General features: G+C 55.1%; 6 protein-coding genes across 6 annotated transcripts; 3 read left to right on the forward strand and 3 right to left on the reverse strand.

The window, feature by feature from the left end:
- Positions 1–3,837: 3,837 nt before the first annotated feature.
- J4E84_002908 (uncharacterized protein) lies at positions 3,838–6,091 on the forward strand (the record flags this gene model as incomplete). The annotated part of the gene is made up of 2 exons (XM_049385526.1): positions 3,838–5,679; positions 5,747–6,091. 2 exons carry the CDS (start codon positions 3,838–3,840, stop codon positions 6,089–6,091), a joined length of 2,187 nt encoding a protein of 728 aa, XP_049246403.1.
- A 986-nt stretch (positions 6,092–7,077) lies between these two features.
- Positions 7,078–8,483, forward strand: J4E84_002909 (uncharacterized protein; the record flags this gene model as incomplete). Its single annotated transcript, XM_049385527.1, has 3 exons — positions 7,078–7,684; positions 7,858–7,927; positions 8,342–8,483. 3 exons carry the CDS (start codon positions 7,078–7,080, stop codon positions 8,481–8,483), a joined length of 819 nt encoding a protein of 272 aa, XP_049246404.1.
- Positions 8,484–9,484: 1,001 nt separating this feature from the next.
- J4E84_002910 (uncharacterized protein) lies at positions 9,485–10,191 on the reverse strand (the record flags this gene model as incomplete). Its single annotated transcript, XM_049385528.1, has 2 exons — positions 9,485–10,010; positions 10,067–10,191. The coding sequence occupies 2 exons, from the start codon at positions 10,189–10,191 to the stop codon at positions 9,485–9,487; spliced, it is 651 nt and encodes a 216-aa protein (XP_049246405.1).
- Positions 10,192–10,501: 310 nt separating this feature from the next.
- J4E84_002911 (uncharacterized protein) lies at positions 10,502–12,121 on the reverse strand (the record flags this gene model as incomplete). Its single annotated transcript, XM_049385529.1, has 2 exons — positions 10,502–12,024; positions 12,100–12,121. The coding sequence occupies 2 exons, from the start codon at positions 12,119–12,121 to the stop codon at positions 10,502–10,504; spliced, it is 1,545 nt and encodes a 514-aa protein (XP_049246406.1).
- Positions 12,122–12,553: 432 nt separating this feature from the next.
- On the forward strand, positions 12,554–14,018 carry J4E84_002912 (uncharacterized protein; the record flags this gene model as incomplete). Its single annotated transcript, XM_049385530.1, has 3 exons — positions 12,554–12,606; positions 12,657–13,772; positions 13,826–14,018. 3 exons carry the CDS (start codon positions 12,554–12,556, stop codon positions 14,016–14,018), a joined length of 1,362 nt encoding a protein of 453 aa, XP_049246407.1.
- Positions 14,019–14,940: 922 nt separating this feature from the next.
- Positions 14,941–15,411, reverse strand: J4E84_002913 (uncharacterized protein; the record flags this gene model as incomplete). Its single annotated transcript, XM_049385531.1, has 1 exon — positions 14,941–15,411. The coding sequence occupies one exon, from the start codon at positions 15,409–15,411 to the stop codon at positions 14,941–14,943; it is 471 nt and encodes a 156-aa protein (XP_049246408.1).
- Positions 15,412–15,413: the final 2 nt, after the last annotated feature.

Genomic DNA, 15,413 nt, shown 5'->3' on the forward strand with positions numbered 1-15,413 from the left:
ATGCGACGGCTCTCTCCCTGGCTCGACTTCAAGTCATCAGACTATGGTTGTGTCCGTATCTGGAACAATACCCAGTAATGAGCGGATTTTGAGTGGATGTAAAAGACGAATTGATGAAAATAGAGGGAGAAGTAGCGGTGAAGGTCTTGCAAGAACAAGCGCTGACAAGCATCGAGGTTCTAGGCTGTATCGAAAGGCAGGGTGATCCTGCGCGCAGTACGCGGAAGGAGTGGGAAGCCCAATTTTTCGCTTCACGAGAGTCATCGGAGGGTCGATGTTGACGTCACGCATCGTGATCTTGCTTATGAGTTAGAAGTGGGAGCAAAATGCCGTCTGAGTGGGGATGCAATTGTTAGTCTTTGCAGTCCGTGACATGCCCGGTGGTACGTGGCATTACTCCTGAATGGCTGCCGTCGTGAGTGACACATTGACAAGTGGGCACTGGAACTCAATCGCATCACTGTATCCGGCTTTGGGTAGCGGTGATGAAAGTTGGCAACATCGCAGTCTGGCGTTACGCGCCCAACGCAGGCAGCCCCGTTTTCGCACAGAGCGTTTGCTAGTGGATCTTCGCGAGAGAAGCTCCTCTATCGAGTACGTAGTAAAGTATCGGGGAATTCCACTCGGGTTCTTTGTGGACATCTGTCGCGTACCACGGTTAAGATCCCATCAAGGTGGTCCTGCGATAGATTGACGTCTCGCTTGACATGCCAGCGAAACCGGCCAAACTTGGGACCCGCCTGGGTCAGCGTGACGGTGACAGTGCATTTTCCAGGAGTTGGTAGGCCAGTGTGCGGCTTGCGGGACTGCATCCATCCGACGCTGCGCGGGGCAGGCTAGACATCATCTTGACGGGCGAGACGAAAGCGACAGCAACGAGCCGCGTATCCTTTGCTGGGCCGCTCGCGTTTAATACCTTGATACTTGCTGGACATGATACAGGCACAGCCGTGCCCAGCCATGCGCTGCTCAAACTCCGTCGCATTGTCGCGATTGCTGTGTCGCGGAGGGCAGCGGAAAGCGGGTTAGTTCGAGGCGGAACTGGTCCAAGCCCCGCTCGATGAGCGTGCGGAGATCGACAAACTGGAGGAAATCGATGATAACATGGCGGGGGCCCTGTCGGGCGGTGACAGAAGGCGGCTCCTCCGCGGGCTTTGAGTGGCAGCGATGACTGCATTCTGCCACATTCTGACATGACTCCATGTGGGTCACTGCAGGCGACCAGTGGGCATGGGGGCTAGCGTGCCCAGTGGGCCTCGGTCTGGCCAGCTTCGCGACGTCGCGACCTCCCGAAAGCAACGTTTCAAGCTGGGCAGGATGGAAATTATCGAAATAAGCTCGCGAGCAGCATCGAAATCCTGATCTCCGACAAAGGGCCTGGCGAAAGCCTGATTTAGTACTACACATGTGCGTGATTGTGCCGCGATCCGTGTTCCGCCTTGCCCACGTCCATTTGCAGCCAAGGTTTAGCCAGTGTTAGCTTTCAATAGACAGCAATCTCCAGCAAGATAAGAACCGTGGTTCAAATTGTAAGAGAGGCCGTGGGGCGAGGCTCAATGGGTCTGCTCATCTGAGGGCTGCAAAAACAAATTAGGCGCTCAGCCACTGGACTACAGCGCCGGGTTTGAGACGAGGCCGCCTGTACTCAGCCCACGAGCGCAGTAGAGGTCCAACGGCGACGCGTAGGCGCGCCAGATCAGGGAACCCTTTGCGCGGAACAATGCTCCAGGAGATCAGCTCATCCACGACACGTACATGCTTTTGCGAATGGCTTAGCTGCATACGAGGCTCGTCTGGGCTGGTGGTGATAATGCGGGGAAGCTGTGAAGCCGGTGTTCTCCATGGCCAATGGAATGCGTTTCGAAATGGCGGCCATGCTGGACCGATCTGTCAGCGACACCGCAGCGACGTGGTTTCAGTTTGTCGCGCGACAAGTGCAAGACGTGCGCGCAGGCCCCGCCATTCTCACGTTGACGAACTTGGGGTACAGTAGTCCCGCGGGCTGCAGCAGAGCACGGTCAGACGGCGAAGCAGTAATCACAACAATGACTGCGAAGATGTCGTGAGAGGTGGCCGCGAGCAGCCACTCGCCGCAGGGGCCAGAGAACTGCGACCGGGATGGCCACTAGGCTTCCCCTTCTCCTACGAAATGTGATTGGCATTGGCCCGACCGCCCTTTCTCAAACGGCAAGCGGCACCGGCGATCTCGCTGAGTTGAGCATCGCGGAGGGGAAATTTTCATGGGAGGGCGGGCGGATTGCAAAGCCGTACCCTTATCGCTCCGATCGCTCAGGTACCGCACAACTTCACGCGCCGCAGTTTGGAGCATCGCCATGTTGCGACGTGTAGATGGGGTGGGAAACACGGCCGTTCGCACGCAAACAGTCCATGGGTTCGTTGCGATAGCAATGACATCAGCCCGGCCTCGCTTGAACATGGCACGTGCCCGAGCACGTCGCTGAGGGCCCTGTTCGCGTGGCTTGAGCGTTGCTTGCTTGCTTCTGAGACCAGCAACTGCCTGGCAACGGCTGGCAAATTGCGAACCATCCGAGCCGACGTCGTCTGGCCTCAGATCGAGTGATGGGGGTAGATTTGGCAGGCGCTGGATACGACGCGCCCCCCACGGCTGCTTGCTCGGTCTTGTTGGTGTCAGGCCATGTCTGTTGAGCTGGATGGATAGCAGACAGCGCGCGGCGTGCGTCTCCGAGCGAACAGCGGCTGTGTGCGATATAGCTGCGACAGACAGTGTGCAATAGAGCCGGCTGCTGGTCCACCGTTTCGACCTGTGGCCGTGCCAGGCAAGGCCGTGTTCGCTTGGTGTCGGTCGGGAGATAACGCAGAGAAGGCATCAGCTAATCCCGCCCAGCGCCACCACGATAGTGTAGCTATGGGTGGCAGCTTGTAGCCCCAAGTACCTCGTTCGCCTCGCCGCCGTCGGCCACGCAGCAACGGCGTGTCTTCGCCCCTCAGCAGCTCTCAGCGCTGGCCTCCGCTCCCGTTGGCCTCTCGCCGCAGTAGTCAGAACCGGTTGCTGCCGCTTGGCTGCGTGTGAAAATCCTTGGTGGTGCCCCGGTCTGTTGGGGTGGAGCTAAAAGGCCTTGACCCACCTGTGCATTGGTGGTGCAGCTCCCTGTCGCATCCCTGCGGGCGTCCGAGCGCCAGGCCTCGATTTCGCTTGCATCCTGGTTCAACGATTCCCCAATAGTCGCGGCCCTGCACGTCTTCAGCGCTACCGCCCTCAACACTCTTCTCCATCCCTCCTCCTCAGCACTTCCGGGCCCATCGCAGCTACGAGACCCTTTTAATAGGACTGCTGCAGCCAACAGGTGCTTCTTGGTTTGACACACGGCCCTACCGTCTCCTCACTCCACCGCCGCCTCGCCCACGGTCCCTTCCCCAGCGCTGCATCGTACGAGCGCCGCTGCTGCTTATACGGAAGCCCCGGCCTCGCATCATACTGCATCCTTTCGGTCCTTCGAAAGCCTCGCACTTCTCGAGAGCCTCCCCAGATCGAGCATCTCTGCCAATTCGACGTCATTGCAGCTTTTGCTAGCTGTCAACGCCCGCGTCGCACCCTTCCCTACCCGCTTCCGCCCAGAGCGAGCTTTGCAAGCCGTTCTTTCACCTATATCTGTAAGTCGGCCCACTCGACAGCCTCTCGTGGCCCCCATCACCCGGTGCCTCACGAGATCGTCGCTCCTCCCCGTGGCCGTACACTCGCTGACGCCTCCGGTGCAGACTGCCCGCTATATAATTCTTTTAATGCTCCCGACACTGTGAACGGCCCTCCACCACCACCCGTTCGACCCGCCGCCTCAACCCCACGGAGCCGACCGAATGCCTTACACACCTCCCTCCCAGCGGTCGCCGGCCTCATCAAAGACTAACAGTCCCACCTTGAGCCGGAACCACTCCTACGTCGACCAGCCTCCCCGCTCGCCAGCAACATCGCAACGGCCGTCGCTGCCCCGCTCCGTCTCATCCACCTCATACCTGGCCAAGTCCCGCCGCTCGCCGTCAACGGTAACGGACGACAATACCGCTGCCAATGGCCAACAAGGAAACGGCAGCGTAGACATCAGGTCTGACGCCAGCCGCCAGGGCCCTTCAGCTAACGGTAGCCTCCGCCCGTCTCCTCCTCCTGTGAACGATCTTCTGATTCCCTCAGGTGCGATCACGACTCCTCCTGATTCCTCGGACGATGAAGACCGTGGCCGCAACATCGGCGACCTCCGCGAACTCCAACAGGCACTGCAACACATCGACCAAAAGCGGATACCTTCGCCCACTCGCGAGATAACCGAGAATGTAAAGCAGCAACGGCCGCAGCCTCCCGTCACCCTGGCGCGCACGCTGTCCGCGGAAGCACGCAAGATTGCCCACTCGCGATCCTCCAGTGAGATCATGCTGTCCCAGCACATGATCCACCCCATCAACACAGACACAATCGTCAGCTCATCAGATGGCAGCGATGCCGAGGACGAGGAGCTGCGGATAAAACCGCCGCTACTTCGCAAGAAGTCTGGCGAGCTGGTCAAGCCTGCCCTTCGCCCCCCGTCCCGTCGTCGCCCTTCAAGCATGCCTGGTACTCCCACTTACTCTAAAGCCGTCCACTTCAACGAGGACATAGAGCAAGTCAGGCACTTCCTTCAGGTCGATCGTCCCATCGCTGTCAGCGCTGGCTCTTCGCCTGTCGAGACATACGACAGTGAGAGCGAGTACCCCTTCGGAGAGGACTCGCGATCCAAGACACCGGAGTGGGATATCAAGCTGATGAACTTCCCTTCGCAAGAGACACACGAGAGGCAAACAGCACCTGTTCGCGTGGAGCGAATCTTCCTGGCGTCTGACCACCAAACCTTGGTGGGCAACATCGCCGTGGCTAACCTGTCTTTCCACAAGTTCGTTGTGGCCCGATTCACACTCGACTACTGGAAGACAACGTCTGAAGTGGTTGCAGAGTTCAACCAGGATGTTCGCAAGAAGCAAAAGGAGGATGGCTACGACCGATTCAACTTCAACATCAAGTTGGCTGATCAGGCGAACCTCGAGTCCAAGACTCTGCTGCTGTGTGTTCGGTACCAGGTTAACGGCCAGGAGTACTGGGACAACAACAACTCAATGAACTACCAGGTCGACTTCTCCAAGAAGGTCAAGCAGCGCGAGAGCAAGCGCCCGACTGCCAGTCTAGGCGCTGTGCCTCGCAGCCGTCATTCACCATTGGCACCTCGCCCACGGTCTATGCCTGCTGCCTCCTTCGACGACGACTTTGGCCACGATAACGAGATCAGGTTTCAGTTTGGCAGCGGTCGTGCCATCATTGCCGAATCCCCAAACTCCTCCATCAAGCTCAAGCCCAGGAGCAAGCGTGTCAGCCTGCACACCGCGCAGGCCTCCACCCGGCCGCAAGTTGCCCAGGCTTTCGCATCTCGCTACGACTTCGGTGCCTCATTGACGGCTGCTCTTTCCACCGCCCAAACGGCGCTCGGTGATCGCAGCGGACTCAAGGTGAACACCCAGGGCAAGATGAACAATGGTTACTTCGACCGCCCGGCTCCTACCATCCAGGCGCCTGCCACTACTGCTCCGGTTCCCGGTACTCGACCTGACTCTTTGACACTGGAGAAGCCCGATCTTCAGTCTGCCGAGTACAACGAGTTGATCCAGAAATTCTGCTTTGTACGTTCTCAACCTCCACCTCAGCACCCTGGTAGCATGGCCTAGACGGAAACTGACTCGCATCCAGTTTGGCACTCCCACTGGCAAAACTTCTCCGAATGTCACAACGCCTTCTACGAAGACCGCCCATGGAGACGGAGCTCTGGATTACGTGCTCAACCAAACTACTGGAAGTAATCAGTCTTCGGCAACAAGTAGTCCTCCCTCGCCTGCCATGCCGCTTATGGTCGATGGTGCGAACGACCTTGTCCCTTCTCGAAGATCATCACCCTTCATCTCTCATCAAACCTCGCCCGGTCCCCTTACCGGATACTCACCCGAGGATCAATACACCCCTCAGTATCAGTATGGCTACGGCATGCCAAGTGGTGCCTTCAACGAGCGCAGCCAAACTCCTCAGGCTTGCGTTTAAGGTGCCATTACGCTACCTGAACTTGCGGGGCTTTTGCTTTTCCGCGTAACGAATCTCTTTGGACACGAATCACGCTTACGACCTGATTGATCGGACGAGTGGAGCGGACGTTCCTGGTCCGCCGGTTACTGAGCGCTCACGAATCTTCTTCACTACGGTACGAAACGTTGTTGTGGGCCAGCGATTGGCGTTCCTCACGATCTCTTGTTAGAGACGATCGTCGTATTCAGCATAATCCGGACGGCTCCTTTGCAGCATCTTCCTGTCGGCTCTCTTGCATGTCTTTTATACCGGCGCACATTGGGTCTCACTATGGAGTTCCTCGGACATCTTTATCCTTTCCTCATCCTTTCTCATACCATAGATTGGTTGTAATGCTCTATGAGCGTCCCCACTCTGGTTTCGGCGTTTGTTGACGGTCGCTCCTGATCTGTGGGTTCGCAAAAGCTTGTGTTTGTTTTGCATTTTGGAGCGCTTTTTCCAGTATCATTAGGACTCGTTGATCCGATCCTCGTATATAGGCGGTAGGGGAGGCAGAGAATGCGAAAACGTCGTTGTCTAAATTGTGTCGACTGTATCATCACTTGTGCGTTGTAGTATCCGTTCGTATGCGGCGCTTGGGAATCTGATCGTTTTTTTTTTTTGGTTGGGAAGTCGCGGGTTGGAGGTTGTCGGAAGCTGTGGGCCAGCCAGCCTAAATACCAGTAAATGCAAAAACATGGCATAAAACACTTACCGCGATTTCACGATGTATCCACCTTGATGTACCCCGTGAGCATGGTCCGTACCGCGAAATTGTGAAGCTATTGGTTCTGGATCGTGACTTCCCCAGCCATGTGACCATGGTCTAAGCTCGCTAGCGTTCCTGGAATCCCGAATTATCTTCCACAACTGCAGCCGAGCGCGTATTCATCCACGACACAACTAAGTTGTGCCCTAACCGAGCCACTTCGTGGTCCCGTGTCCTCCGCCTTTTACGTGGCACAATGTCTTTCTTCGGTAGCAAAAAGGTGCCTCCGCCGCCTCCCGTTGTACCTCCGCCTGTCCCGCGCTCCGGTCCCGAAATCGACGCGACGACGGTGATATCGCTCTTGGCTGTACTCGCTCTCCTCGGTGGCGCTTACGGTGCATCGATAAAAGTCCTACCCAAGACTACCGTCCTCAAAACACGCGTACTTTTCATCTGGCATCTCTTCGATGCTCTGATCCACTTCGTCTTTGAAGGCTCCTTTCTTTACAACTGCTTCTTCGTCACATATTCGTTGCCCACCTCTTTTTCCGCTGCATCACGCAATCACCCCCATATCACTCTCTTTACTCCCCCGGATGTGTATTGGCTGGGCAGGCAGGATCTTCTGTACGGGGCGAACTACGGGACCGGTCCATTCAGTCGACTGTGGCAGGAGTATGCGAAGGCAGATAAGCGATGGGGTGGTACGGATCTAACGGTCGTGGCTCTCGAGATTCTGACTGTGTTCGTGGCTGGGCCTTTGGCATGCTGGATATGCTATCTCCTCACCAAAGACGAGAAGAAGGGTGCGTTGAGGAAGTGGTTTTGGATGATAGTCCTGGCCACAGGGGAGATATACGGAGGTGAGTCACAACACTTTCATTACCACGTTCCTGTGGATACAGAGCATGTGCAAATTGTGGAAGCCATCATAATTGGTGAGGCGAGCTGTGGGCCCGGCCCGAGGATTGTTGAGACGAAACAACACTGCGTTGTTGCGAGTATGTGGCTGACACGTGGTTCACCGCTACATTAGGCTGGATGACTTTCGCGCCTGAGTGGCTGACCGGAAGCCCCAATCTCGACACCAGCAACTGGATGTACCTGTAAGTGATGTTTCAGATTCATGTTGCGTTTCTCAGTCTACCTGACTATGTTTTCTTCGACAGTTGGATGAGGCCTGGCTCGCATGTCTGGTCCGCTACATGGCTGCGAACGTCCACTTCATCTTCCTTGTGTAACCCTTCCTCGACTCTGCACACAAAGTATGGGCTTTCACACGCGTTCATGTTTCGTTCCTGGCGTACGGAGGTGATGTGCTGGTCCTGCATATGCGCTGTCGGGCGGATGCGCCGCTCCCGCGGACCCACTTCTCATCTCTCGACCACAACGCGATATCCGCACGAACCACGCCACCAGTATGCCTCAACAAGCCGGCTGTATTATCTTTCTTCCGTTCATTCAGGTTTTCCCATACGGTCTACGTCGAGCAGAACTAGGCTCTGACTAACACGTATCAGCTGGCTTTACCTCGCTTTCTTCAACGGTCTGTGGGTCGTCTTTCCACTCTGGATCTTATACGAGGCATACAAAGCTATGAGCTCAGCCATGTCGCAGGCCGAAATGGTTGACCTGGTCAACTATCTCAAAAAGGATGATTAAACCTTAACGTGCACACCGTAGCATCTCGATACGTATGCAGTGGTATACTACGACAAGGTCTCACGGCGTGCATATCGTGTCAAGCGTACTTCTCGCGATCGAACAGTACGACACGAAACCTGCTTTGGAACGTTCAGTTATACACCGTCGGTTATTTCATACGATCTGAATCTGTAGAATGGACGTTATCTCTACGGACGAATACTACATCTGCTCTCTCTCCAGTGCGCTCCACTCTACCGCGCTCTGATACTGACCATCAAACTCACTTTCGCCCTACTGTTCATTGCATCACCCATCACCACTCCTTCCAGAGTCACGATACACATCACCAACCTTCGTCGTAGTACCTCATCCAGCCTCTATCAGTCGTCCACATCGCCAAACTAAGATAGGAAGAAAGAAGCATGTAAGCAAGAGGTATGGTCTGAGTTCGTCTGAGACGTACTTTGGTGGCGAGGTTCATACGTATAGGCATTATGGTCAGCATGCAGCAAGGTCGCTGACAATCGCTGCTACATGTTGTCGGTTATTTGACTTGCGCATTATATCACGTTAGGGGGTGGAGAGGCTACGTCTTGCTGTGTGCGACGAGGGGCATCGAGGAAGTTGAAGAAGACAGCATAGCAATTTCGAGTTTGGAGGCGATTAGACTGTCTCGAGTTCAATTATACTATACCAAACATCTGTTTCTTTGTCAATAAATCCGTTCTTTGCTACTTCTGTCTTGAGGTTGGTCAAGGGCTAATGAGCTCTCTCAACATTTGTATTTCACTACTTGAGATAACAATAGAGTTCTTGCAATACCACTGGAAAGACAGTGGCTCTTTGCTGTATTTGCATCATGTCCCCTGTCGCGTTAGTAAAGCATCACGACGATGATTCAAGTGATGTTGGCAAGCCACTCACCCGCCAGTCGCCACGAGACGTGCCAAAAACATACAAACATGTGCTTACATCATTCATTCTGGGTATCATGTCATCCTATCTCTCCTCCCCCCTCACTTCTTACCCAACCCCTCAAGCACCCTCCTAGCCCCCTCAACAATCAACCCATGCTCAACCGCATGAATCCTCTCCTCCAACGCTTCCAGACTCTCTCCTTCCCTCAACTCCACCTCTTGAGTAACAATCGCATCCCCAGCATCCACCTCGGCAATAACCTCATGTATCATAACGCCCGTCCGCTTGAGCCCTTCCTCTTGACCCGCCTTCCACGCGCGATCAATCGCATGCGCACCCGCAAACTCGCCCGGTAGAGCCGGGTGTAGGTTTATTATCTTGATACCGGCGGCCGCGATGGGCGAGAGGAAGGACGGGGTGACGATGTGCATCCAGCCGGCGCAGACGATGAGATCGGGACGCGGGTGTTGGCTTTCGAGAATGATTTTCGCTAGTTCTGCGTCGTATTCTTGGCGGGCGGTGTCGAGTGCGTCGGGATGCTTGTCTTTGTAGGACTTGAGGTTGTGGTAGGTTGTTGGGATTGAGGCTTTGGCGGCGCGTTCGAGACCGTAGGCTTTTATGCGGCTGGTGTAGTTCGTTAGTTTGATTGTACAACAAGGCAGATTTCGAGGCGGAAGTACTTGGATATAACGTGAGTTATGCGCGTGTTGGGTAGAGCGCCGGACGCGCATGCGTCGATGAGGGCTTGGAGGTTTGACCCGTTGCCTGAGATCAGGACGGTGAGGTTGTATTGGCGGTCCGGCATCCTGTATTTGAGCGAATCGAAAACTGAACGCGAGGATTCAGTAGGGATATCACTGCGCTGCGTCGATGCGATCCAGCTCAAGGTTTGGATTCCAAAATTTGGGCGTGGGGTAGTTCTGCCCCGCGCGGAGATTAGGTTGCAATCGCCGGTCTAGTGAGAATGGACGTGCTATTGGGTATACTACCTAAACTATGATTATGAACCAGACCTTTGGACAGGCTTCAGGGCAGCCTACAATAGAGACGCGCTAATCATCCCCGATCGCTCCTGCGCTTACTCAAACACCCTACCACGAAAAGAGCTATCCCCTTCACGACCGCATCCTCTTTGAGCTGGCCACTGATACTTCATCCATGTCTTCCCACTCGTCATCCTCGTCGTCATCAACGACAACTGCTCTCTTCCGCTTGCTTCTCGCGCCGACTGCGGGCATGGACGCTTCATCGGCCACGCGACTCTGGCGCTTCTCCAGCTCTTCAAGACGCTCTTCAAACTCCTCCTGCTGTGAGTCGACTGCAGACTCCAGCTTCTCTACACGTTCAGCGACATCTTCCATTTGCTCTAGCGCGTCTGCATTCTGACTGTAGATACGGTGCTTCAGCGCCAACCGCCAGAAGTAGTATCTCCGATCGTTTTCGTTGCTGGACTTTGCTTTTCTTGTGATTCGCGCCCGGTTTCGATTGTTTGGTGGGATGGTCGACAACAAGTGGAGCTCGATCATCCTGTAAAATTGTCTGCTCACAATCTTGGTTTCCACCCGAAGTGCTTCAAGGTCTTTACCGTTGCCAAGGATCTGGTCCCGCGGAATTGGTGAGTCCTTCCTTAGGGATTCAGGAGGAAGATTGGAAGCAATTGACAGTTCCTGGAAGGCAGGCAGTGTGCGAAGATAGGTGATGTCGCTGTAATCCCGCATGGCATCGAAAGCTTCGCTCGGATCTTCAACTGGTATCTCGAAGATGAAGGGCTTGCTCACCAACTCCTGGAAGATGGTGTCGTACAAGCGGCTTCCGAGCGATTGACCTTGGTATGGAGGGATAATGAGAAACTGGGAGATGCGCTCCCTTGATGGCGTCTCGAGGAGGTCGAGCTTATTGGTGAAGAGGAACGTCTCGGGGTCTTGCGTCAAACGAGGTGGCGTATATTTGCCCGCAGTGCCGTCGTTGCTATCGGCGGGTGATGGCAGTTGCTTCGTGGCACGAGCGATCTCGAAAGTAGGAAAGACCCAGGCGCGATATGACGTGGAGAAGCCGGCGAATGTGTAAGGAGAAAGGTGTGAATCTGACAACGGCGTCACGTCGTATAGAAGGTACAGCGTCCAGCGGTCGAGCGTCTCTTCGTCATCCAAACCGTCTATAGTCGCGCCCTCGATGAACAGCAGTGTCAGGATTCTCATATTCAACCAGATGCGCCTAGCATCGGGATCCGTCATGGAGGCCTTCCATATCTCGTACTGTTTGCCGTATAGGCTGAAGGTCTTCATACATTCACCCGGTGGTTTCCAGTCTGAAGACGCGGCACCGGCAGCATCGTCGATCGACTCGGGGAGGAACTCGCGAAACAGCTCTGGTGATAGATCGATCTGATTCAGGTCTGGGGAGATTTTCTTGAGGTCGAGTTCCTGGTCGAATGAGATCTTCAGATTCGGCTTAAGGTCGTTTGCGCGGAAGTCGAGCTCGATGCTGGGGTTCTTGTACCCCGCGATGGTCTCGTTCTCTTCGATGACAGTGTATGTGTAGCTGGGATGGAAGGAGTCGTCGTAGATGCGTTCGGGGCCGTCGGCGTTGGACGTGCGGTAGAGGTTGATGTGGAAGCAATCATTCGAGTTGGTGACCCCTACACGATGTTAGCAACGTATACGCCGACGCTGCTCTTGCTACACCTTCGCGCAGCTCCCATGGCGCAACTTACAATCATCCAGATCGAGCTCCATGACGACGGCGTTTGTGCAGTACCGTGTAATATGGAATGTGCGCTTGACTGACGCGGAGTATCTTCGCGACGTGGGTGGGGCGGTGGCAGTCGCGTGTAGCAACTAGATGATGGACGAGCAGCGCGCAAAGTGAAGGGAGCAGCTAGCGCGACGGGAGACGCGTTTTAGCGCAGCCCTACGTCGTCGCTCCCGCCCCTGCTCCCAAGCCTCAAGAAAGTTGCGCTATACGACCAACTTGTCCACATCAGCCTCACAACACGCCAGCCCTCACCGCCAACACCACCACCACCCCGACTACCCTGCGACGGCCGACTCCTCGCGGCATGGACAGCGTCGATTGAACGTCTTACCACCCTTTTCCCTTTTCTGTGTACCGGGCGCATCTTTTCTTCGTAAATCCGCTTAGGGGACGACTCTACACACGCTGCAATCATGTGGGACGGCCTGTTTATGCTGCTCGCCTTGAGCACGGTTATGGGTATTGCGTGCGTCTCTGGTCTCTACAATGTACAGGAGCGAATTCTAACATGCACAGCTCCTTCCTGGCCGGCATCCTCCCGCTCTCCTTTAACCTCTCCACCCGCCAATTGCGCATCATCACCCTCCTCGGCACTGGTGTGCTAGTAGGCACCTCCCTGATTGTTATCATACCCGAAGGCATCGAGACCATGTACAGCGCTGGAAGCAAGGCGCATGCGCACAGTGCGCGGAGTGTTCAACCTACCATCCCCTCGGTCGTGAGCCTGCAAAAAGAGATACCTCACCCACCCAAGTTCCCGACTTGGAAGAGAGCAGATGATGTCGCCACGAACTCGCTCACTGGAGGAGCGGTCAAGGCGCCGGGCGCCGTCGACATGACTAGCGACAAAGCTGCCATCGATATGCAGTTGAAGAAGATCAAGGACAGCAAGGAGAAGGAGAAGCCTGCGGAGGATGCTCACCCGCAAAAAGGTGGAGACGACGACTCGACCGAAGGCCACAAAGAGGGACACACTCGCGTGCACGCACCGGAAGACGACGAACCAGCCCATGGGCATGCTGAAGCTGGCCACGAAGACGGGCCCAGCCCACATGCATACATCGGCGTTGCACTGATACTAGGTTACATTCTCATGTTCCTGGTCGAACATCTGCCAGAAGCCCTGGCTTCCGCGAAACCAAAGTACCAGCCAATGCACATTTCCTTATCGAACCTGGCACGCGGACCGCACAACTCATCTTCATTGAGTCTTAACGGCATGGGCATGCAGAGCGCTGCAGTGACACCTCTCGCAACGCCTGGTCTGCCTCCCCCACCTACAAAAAAGACACCAGCAGCCACAATCGGTCTCATTGTTCACGCATGCGCCGACGGAATTGCGCTAGGTGCCTCCTCCACAGCCGAGTCCACATCTCTGTCGCTCGTCATCTTCTTCGCAATCATGCTGCACAAGGCCCCTGCAGCGTTTGGTCTCACTTCTGTTCTTCTCAAACAAGGGCTATCAAAACGAAAGGCGCGAACACATCTCGCTTTCTTCAGTTTAGCAGCACCAGCAGGCGCCTTGGCTACTTGGACCATCGTACACATGTTCGGACGCAACCACCTGGGTGGTGATGAAGGCTTAACATGGGCGACTGGTTGGGTATTGTGCTTCTCTGGTGGAACATTCTTGTAAGTCCACTAATCCTAGCTCTACCGCTTCCCGATTTACTAACCTGACGCAGGTATGTCGCCATGCACTCCATGTCTGAAGCCACAGCCTCTCAACACCCGCACGAAGACCCCACCGCGAACGGTTACATGGACGCATATCCTGGTAACAGCAACATGTCCAAGGGTGACATAAGTATCGTCATGATTGGCATGCTACTCCCGCTTATCACGCAAATAGGACACGCACACTCACACGGCCATTAGAAGGAGAAGGACATGGGTTGCATATTGTGGCGTTCCACACAGGCTGGTTTCGCACCAAGCTATCTTACTTGTTTTAGAGCGATGTTGTCGAATTAGTTTTATGTACCGTTCTGGAATGATACCAAATCTTGATCACACCACATCCTATGCACTTGATAGTCGGGTTCTAGTCTGGCATGCGCTTGATTTAAAATGCTCATGTAGCCTCCATATCACCATCGCCATGCTCCTGCACCCGCTGCCCCGCCTTTGCACCAACCACCCTGTTCTTGACCCTCTCAGGCTCGTCGGCCCCACCCCGCCTCATTCCATACACCCACCTCGCCCTCCTGTAATTCACAAGTGGCCGTCTCGAGACTTTACAAGCAAGTGTTTCTCTTGTTCAATATAGTCTTGATACACTGCTCTCCTTTCTACCCAGCTTTTGCTATGACATATCGTTCAGTCGTAGCAAGCAAGTTCTAGAAGGTGCTGTATGAGATGGACGTAGTTACACCAAGGACACAAATCGTTTCGAGGGCGAAGATGTATGTGTTGGGAATGCTGTATTTGGCCGTCATCTGTGAGGATAGTGCGGCGTTATAGCGCGATGGGTGAGTTGTGCTAGCGATATTCATGATGCGGGTTGAGGTCCATCGACGATCCAAAGGAGCCCGGGCTGTATGGTCTTTTGTAGCGATTGTGTCGATACGGATGAAGAAGTGAGGCCGTGGCAATCTTGGTAGCGAATACAGAGACGTGAAAGCTCGTAAAGTGTTATGTGGGCAAGAAGTCGAAGTGGTTGTCAAGACCCGGGGTGTGGAGAGAACTCGTGCTCAGGCGTAGCAATCCAAGGCCAATGCCTGCGCTCTCTTTTTCTTGTCCTTATATTCGCAAGTCCAACGCGACGTCCTCCCTTCTCGCACGAAGTCAATCGTCTTCCTCACCAAGGCATAGCCTCCGCTCCGAAATCCACCCTTTGCGCCGCATACCTCCTATCCTCCCAAGTCTCTGCCTCCTCGTCCTCCAATTCCTGTCCAACACCCCACCTCTTCTTAACCTTCTTAACAGCAAACCTCCCAATACCCCAAACCGTCGCCGCGAAAATCGTGCCCGCAATGCCCGTCGGCGCCAACACGAACCCCGCCCCACTAACCACTGTGCCGAAAGCTCCAGCACCTATCGTCGCAACCAGTGACCCGATCGCAACGTATTTCGCATATCGGACGAGTTTCCAGAACGCGAATATGACGCCGGAACGGAGGACGCGGAGGAGTGCGCGCGTGCGGCGTGAGGATACGGCGTTGGGCGCGGTCTTGGGGTCGTAGAGGTAGCGTAGATTGCGCCGTGTTGAGGCGAGTGCGGAGCGGGATCGCGCATCTATTTCCTGTTCGTGGGCGTCTGGGGAGGACATTT

The sequence above is a fragment of the Alternaria hordeiaustralica genome (assembly GCF_023758085.1).
Source record: "Alternaria hordeiaustralica strain BMP 2776 chromosome Unknown scaffold_4, whole genome shotgun sequence".
In the NCBI taxonomy this organism is placed as follows: Eukaryota; Fungi; Ascomycota; class Dothideomycetes; order Pleosporales; family Pleosporaceae; genus Alternaria; species Alternaria hordeiaustralica.